Source organism: Sinocyclocheilus grahami, unplaced genomic scaffold (genome assembly GCF_001515645.1).
Source record: "Sinocyclocheilus grahami isolate Dianchi unplaced genomic scaffold, SAMN03320097.WGS_v1.1 scaffold390.1, whole genome shotgun sequence".
Taxonomy (NCBI): domain Eukaryota; kingdom Metazoa; phylum Chordata; class Actinopteri; order Cypriniformes; family Cyprinidae; genus Sinocyclocheilus; species Sinocyclocheilus grahami.
The window spans coordinates 313,726-321,092 of NW_015505569.1; the positions used below are offsets into that span (position 1 = coordinate 313,726).

Below are 7,367 nucleotides of genomic sequence, written 5' to 3' on the forward strand. Positions count from 1 at the left end.
ATTAAAGCTCTCTCTTAATGCTATACTCTTACTTTCTGAGAAACCTAATGACCAAATATGAAGCATATTAAAATCATCACAGTGTTACTTAATTTGATATTGTCAACAGAATCATCATGTATGGAAGGATATTCTGGACTAATTTCAAAAGGAATTGCAAATTGTATTTTCAATTGCGTTTTCCATAAATGGACGAATAAATTGTGACATAATCTTGCGTTTTCGCGAACACACAGTGACTGCCAAATTTCACATAGAAAAGCAAAGTCCACTTGCAACTGTATTTCCCATGTCTTATGAGTTATGAGCCTGTCATATTTAAAAAGCAATATTAATTACCACATTACCATATTCACCATTAACCAAACGTTTTCACCTGCCTCATCATCTCTCACTGTTTGCACTCCGATGGATGCATGATTGATGAGACAGGTGAAAAGCGTTTCATTAAACTGTGCGTTTGCGACAGTTGCAACGGTAGTGCAAGATTTGCAATTGCGTTTGCATTGTCACAAATTCTGCGTCCACATATGGAAAACACAACTGAAAATACAATTTGTAATTCCTTTTGAAAATAGGAATATCCTTCCATAACCATGAATATATCGTGCATCTTTAATATATCTCCCAGCACTAACTAACTAACTGCTTTTGTAACTGTTTAGTGCTCAGAAAGACAGGACTTGGCTGCTTTGCATCTGTCTCTCGCTCTGCACCTCATCTGTCTGTCTCTCTCTCTGTCTGTCTCTCAGCCTGACTCTCTGTATAGTTTTGATTCACCTCCTGTCATAGAGAAATACGGGACAGTTTTAAAATGCGTCCCTGTGCCAAAGTGTCAGGTAATTTCTGTTCGGCCCTCTTATCTCCGCTCCCAGCATCCCTCATTCAGCTCGGCTTAGCCTTAAGATTTGCCAGTAAGTCAACTTAAGCACATTTACGAACTCAATCAAATGTGATTAAATAAGTAACACTCCTGTTATGGCTCTCCAAAGTTAAACTGTTTTGCTGTTAATGTCCCGAACCACATCCTCCACTTAGTTTGATTTACCCGCAGGCCTCTTTTTAAAATAATGGCACTTCTAGTTTACATATGAGATGTTTTAATGACTCGTCTCACAGGAGGAAATGTGTTTAAGCTGATATACTAGCGCAGGGTGATTCTGGCTTGCTAACCTTCTGTGCTGTGCTTGTAGAAACCTCCCGAAGCCCTGCTACAGCTGAAGCACTCAGAGCAACCCCTCCATCCTTACCCCGAATCCTGCTTTACATACAAACCGCTACAGGTTAGACGGAGTCGCCTGTATGTGTGTGTGTGTGTGTGTGTGTGTGGTACATTCTAGAAAACTCATCCTTGTACCTCGAAGTTTTCCATGGTTATGTTTCATTTTGAAAGTTCTGTTGGTTTTAGTTTAAGTATACTGTATACTAGCAACGAAAATATATGACTTTTTGTCCAATAAAATGCTCTGTAGAATGAAAATGTCCCTTGTGAAAAAGAAGTGCACTTAATTGTATTGAATATGCACTTGTAGTGAACTTCAAATCTGTACTTGCAGATAATATAATATTAATTAACTAAAAGGCTACTTAAGTGACTTAAAGAGACACTTTCGCAATTGCTTCTTAACACACTTAAGTATGCTTTTAAAAAGTGCATTTGGTAATAATTTTAAATGAAGTTTTACTTTAAAGTACGTTTTGAAATCATTAAGTGTTATTAATCTTTTGTCCTGCTTCAACCGCTTAACTAAGGTTGGTCTCTTTTTAAAGAAGACAATCAGCAGATTATTGCTGAAGCATTTCAAAAAATTTAAATGTAAAAAAAGTTTAAGTTTACTGTACTAAAATGTACTGTACTGAAATGTTTTATTTTATTTAAAATAAATATTTTATAAAATATTTTGGAATCTAAAATTGCTGTAAACTCAAAGCCATTTGTCTAGTTAAGTTATGTTCCAAATTTGAAGTTGATATCACAAAAATTGAGGTTACTTAATTTTTTCAAGATTAGAAAAAGTTTTGATAAAATATTGTAGTATATTTAGTAATATGACACTTGACACCGCCCACTAGGGGGAGGAGGATGAATTGTGAGTGTTTAAGGTTTTAGTTACACTTTATTTTAAGGTGTCCTTGTTACAGTGTAATTACACAATTAAGTACTGAGTAATATTAATTAACTACATGTACTTACTATATGGTTAGGGTTAGGATTAGGGTTCGGCTTATGGTTACTAGCATGTAATTATGCATAATTGTTATTATAATAGTAAGTACATGTAACATGTAACAAGGACACCTTAAAATAAAGTGTTACCAAGCTTTCAAATGATATCCAATTTCATTGTAATTAACATGGAAAAGTGTCCGAAAGCATTCAATTCGCACTTAAGTATTTTATTTCCTTGATAAGTACTCTTTTAAAATAAGTATCCTAGTAGGGCTGCACAATTAATCAAATTACTAATCGCGATTACAATTATGGATGCCACAATTACATAATCGTTCAAAGCGGCAATTAATCGTTCTAAGTCCACTTATGTTATTTTGCACGCTTAAGATATGTTTTTTTCTTTCTACATGTTATCTTAAGGGTTTTTCCCATTATTTTAATTTTAGTTTTAGTATAACATTATAATACCATTCATATTTTTACTTTTTTATAATTTAAATCCGATGTATATTTGACATTTGAGGCTTAATACTATAGAAAAGCACTAAAAGTTTTTCAGTTAGTGTTTTCAGCTTGTTTATTTTCATATAAAAAGATGGCATGCAGTTGCATCAAACAATGGTATAAACAACATTCAACGTAAATTGTGATAATCGTAATTAATAATCGCAATTACAATTTCAAGGGAATAATCGAGAATTATGATTTTTGTCATAATCGTGCAGCCCTAATCCTAAAGTGTAAATCTTTTTGATGATCTGACTCAAAACAGCTCTGTTTTTAATCATGAAATCACACATCACGACTGTTTTTGCTGAAATCTCAACATGCAAAAAACCCCAAAACTACAGGATTGAATGTGTGGTAATAATGTTGAATCTCTGAAACATGTCTGATTTCTGACTGGCCGTTACATTTCTCAGCTGACCAAAGCCCTTGTATCAAGGCACCTGTAAAGTCGGGCTCTCTGCGGTCTGTCCTTCTCTTCATCAGACCAGATGTGCGCTAATGATCCGTGCCTCATTCCCGCCCAGCAGATGTCTCTCTGCAGATGGCTCTTAAAAGTAGCTTTGTTTCAATGGCACTGAACAACAAGTACAAACCCGAGGGGGGATCCGCGGCCATAAAGAAAGACTATCATTACTGTGCAGGACTTTAGTTCGGATCTTCTAGACCAACAGAGAGCTGGTCAATGACATTAGAGTTTAATGATGTTGTTGAAGTCATGTAGAGTGTTTTTTGTGGGACTGTGTTTGACGAGGACTGTTCTTGAATGTTTAATAGTGCCAGACATCTGCGCTGGATGCAGTGGAAGACATTTCAGCCTTCGATCTGAAGAGCAGCGGTGAGAAGGTGAGCCGACAGACGCCACTGAATCCGCTCTAGTGCTTCTTCATCACAGATATATGACTCTGGATTTTAAGTAGCTTTCTTGTTTTCTCACTCTCGGGTCATTCCTAAACCTGTATGATCGTCTTCAGTGAAACGGAATATTTTCAAGAATTAACGGAGTTCTTTTCATTACAACAAAGAGCTGTTAGAAAATCAAACCATTTCAAAACAACGGTTCAGAAAAGAAAAACTCTTTTGGAGCCAAGACAGCTTTGTCTGAGCAATGGAAACAATTCAATGATAAAAGTGTTATTTTGCTATTATTTACTGTATATATGCTATTATAAATTAGCTATAAATAAATGTTATATATATATATATATATATATACATAGTAAAGTTTTAGTAATTTTTTATGATTTTTTTTAATACTTATAACTAATTGTTTTTTTGTTTTTTTCAGTTTTAGTCATTTTTAGTACTTATTTTATTTCAGTCAGTTGGCAAGGCAACATTTCAATTTTTTTTTAACGTTTTTTAAGTTTACATCTAATCTTTATGTTTTTTAAATTCAGCATTACATCAATTAGCGAAGATTTTAATGAAACTGACTGACAATCTTTTCCTCCAGTGAGCTGAACTCTGATTTGTGAATTAATCTTTAAATCCAAATTAAGAACTAAAATAAAAAAAAGTATAATTTGTTTACTGAACTCCAGGATCTGTAAATCTAGCAAAAGCACAGAAGTGTTTCATTGATTGGTTGATTCATGCCTTTAAAAAATGTAAGATAATTTATATGACGTTTTATAGGGAAAGTGTGTATGGTTTGGAACATCTCGGAGGATGAGGAAATAATGTGAATGTTTATTTTGAACTTCCTCTCAGAAGCACAATGTTCACTAACAGTCTGTCAGTTTAAGTCCTGATTATTTCACAGGCATAATTGTGCAAGAAAGTGGAATATGAAGTTAATCCTAATCATGAAAAACCTGGAAATACTGGAGAGTTTTACAATTGTGATTTTCAGGCTTGGAGAAGTCATGGAAGTATCTGTATTATGATTTCTGTAGTTATGCATTTCAGAGCGAGTCTGTTGCATGTAAACGCCTTTGTGGCTAAAAACAGTTTCCTGTATGTTACGCTAAGGGAGTGGCCTTTTTGTTAACTAGGATAACCATGCTGTGATTTTATCCAGTATCTAATCACAAATGCCTGGAAATTAATAAGGCCTCAAAATGAATCATAATTAATAAAAACAAAAGGTGGAGTCATCGCTAGTGTCTCATACAGACCTCAAAAGGTCATGAACCTGGGAAACTTTGTTAAATTCCGAGACTGGATCTTCTTCAGATGTGCTCGTTATAGCAGTCCACTACATTGTAAACAAGACTTTGTTTGCTAGCAAAACCCTGGGCGCTCAGACTCTCAGAAGTTACGTTAAAGTCGGCCAATCTGATTAGCAATGCATATTTAAACCAACCGGTACGATTTTTGCATGCATTATGCTTCAGGCGCTGTGTGAACGGTCCCTAGCAGTGCCGTCTGAGACTCAGTGTTCAGAATAACATACTAACAACTACTGTTACAATGTCTGCAGCGGTTATTATCTACACTGTGCATAGTATGTGAATTTCTGTAAGCATATAATAGGATGACATGCCAGTGTTATTTTAGTATTATTAATATACTATTATAGTATTTAGTAATATTTAGATTTTTCTGAAAGTTTTTGTCATTTTGTAATTTTTATCAGTTTTTGTTTTTATTCAATATTTGGTTTTAGCTTTAATTTATATTTATTCCAGTTTTAGTTTGAGTAATTTTAGTTCTTCAAATTATTTTATTTTATGTATTTTACGTTAAGGTTTTCATCTAATGTTTTATTTTATTTCAACTTTATTTATATTTGTTATATTTATAATGCCTAAAATTTAATTAAAATTGAAAAATAACCTTTTAATTTCCAATCTGATGACAATATGCCACACACATGCAGTGTGATGAAACAGTGTTGCATATAATTGTTTTATTTCAAAACTATCAGGCGGTATAGTGTACACTACTTCATATTCAGTTACGTAGTTAGCTAGTATTCTATTCCATCAGTGACAGAAAGCGTGTGGGCTGTCAGAGGTCTGCAGTAGATCAGATGCCGTCACTTGCCAAGTTCTCAGCTGACTCAGGAACAGATTTTGTGCTGTAAATGATGTTTTAGATGTGCTCTGCTGTAGTTAATCTGAACAAGTACTTGCTCTCCCTCTGTCCTTCTCTCTCTCTCTCTCTCTCTCTCTCTCTGTGTCTCACTGGTGCTGGTTATTCTCTGTTTTCTGTAGGCCGTTGACACTCACAGTAGACCTTTCCTCCGTCTGTGTCCGACTAATCCTTTCACTCCTACACCGTTTAAGGTTTGTGTCTCGTGTGTGTGTGTGTGTGTGTGTGTGTTTCCTCTCCCACCTATATGCAGTTATGGATCATCTGATTTCATAACATTTGCATATATATGGCCCTAAAACCCTCTTTCTCCTTTTCTACAATATTATATATAATTATATAATAATGCATAGAATAATGTTTGCATTGCACTATGGTAACAATATATATCTAAAATAAAAAATATATAATATTATAAAAATAAAAATAAAATATATTTGTAAAATAAATATTTTAAATTTATAGTAGTTACTTTTTTTATTAATATTTGCATTGCACTATGGAAAAAAATTTGCTGTTTTGCATATATATATATATATTGTAACAATTTTGCAGTATTGGAAGTTATAATATATATATAAATACGCAGATATATGCCGATATGAACATAATTGAAAAGCAGACTTTCTTGAAGGAATTGTTTTTTTTTTATTCGCACAACACAAAGACTTGTCATTTTACCCATGTACCCATAAATCTGCATGATTTTCATTATTCTGTGTAAAGCAAAAGGAGATATTTAACAGAATACTCCTGCTGCTCTTCTCCACACAGTGAAAGCACACAGTGACCAGGAGCTTTTAAACTCAAAAAATGACAAAAATGTATCATAAATGTAGTTTTGTATCAAGAACAGACCGAAATGTAAAGAGCAGCATGAACATTCTGTGAAACATCTCCAATTTAGTTCCATATAACAAAGTTTTCCAAATTTGGAACAACATTTGTCTCTTATATATGTAACAATGTAATATTGTTATTGTATGTTGAGTAACCTCAATTTTACACTGTAACCACGATATTGATAAAAAAAATTTAATTCATTAAACATAAGTTTAGCAGGCTAACGAATGATTTGTAAGAGCAGCAGCATGTCTTGGTTTGTTGGATCTTCATGCTGAGAAATGAAGAACAGATTAATGTGTTAAATGTAATTTTGATTATGCTTCATATTTCATGGGTTTAATGGAGGATGCCATGCTGACAGATGACATGCTAATTGGATATAAATTATATCTTAATGTGTTTTATTTTTAAAACTGTGCCAGCTGAATCGAGAGGAGGGGAAAAGCTTCCTGTCGGCACCCGTCCTGTCGCTGCCTGTCGTTCCACATGTCGGGGAAACAGATTCGGACACGCTGACTGAGATTCCCGACAGACTCGTTCTTCATAACGACGGTGCTGATGAGGAAGAGGAGGATGAGTACGGATACAGCTGGAGTGAGTCTCACGTTCGCTGTAACACACAGCAGCCAGCAGAGGGTACCGATCACACTGACTCTCACTGGACTAGATTCAGAGAGAGACACTGGTGAAAAAGAAATTACAGGATTATAGGATACGGTTACACTTCATTTTACAGTGTCTTTGTAACAGTGTAACTATACATTTAAGTACTGAGTATTATTATTAACTACCTGTACTTACT

General features: G+C 34.3%; 1 protein-coding gene across 1 annotated transcript in view; it reads left to right on the forward strand.

The window, feature by feature from the left end:
* LOC107550170 (multiple PDZ domain protein-like) overlaps positions 1-7,367 on the forward strand; it is a 77,274-nt gene that overhangs the window by 49,362 nt on the left and 20,545 nt on the right. The window contains exons 25-28 of the mRNA XM_016231407.1: positions 1,194-1,283; positions 3,458-3,526; positions 5,842-5,913; positions 6,988-7,250. Of these exons, the coding sequence (XP_016086893.1) occupies positions 1,194-1,283; positions 3,458-3,526; positions 5,842-5,913; positions 6,988-7,250 (494 nt within the window). The remainder of the gene's footprint in view (positions 1-1,193; positions 1,284-3,457; positions 3,527-5,841; positions 5,914-6,987; positions 7,251-7,367) is intronic.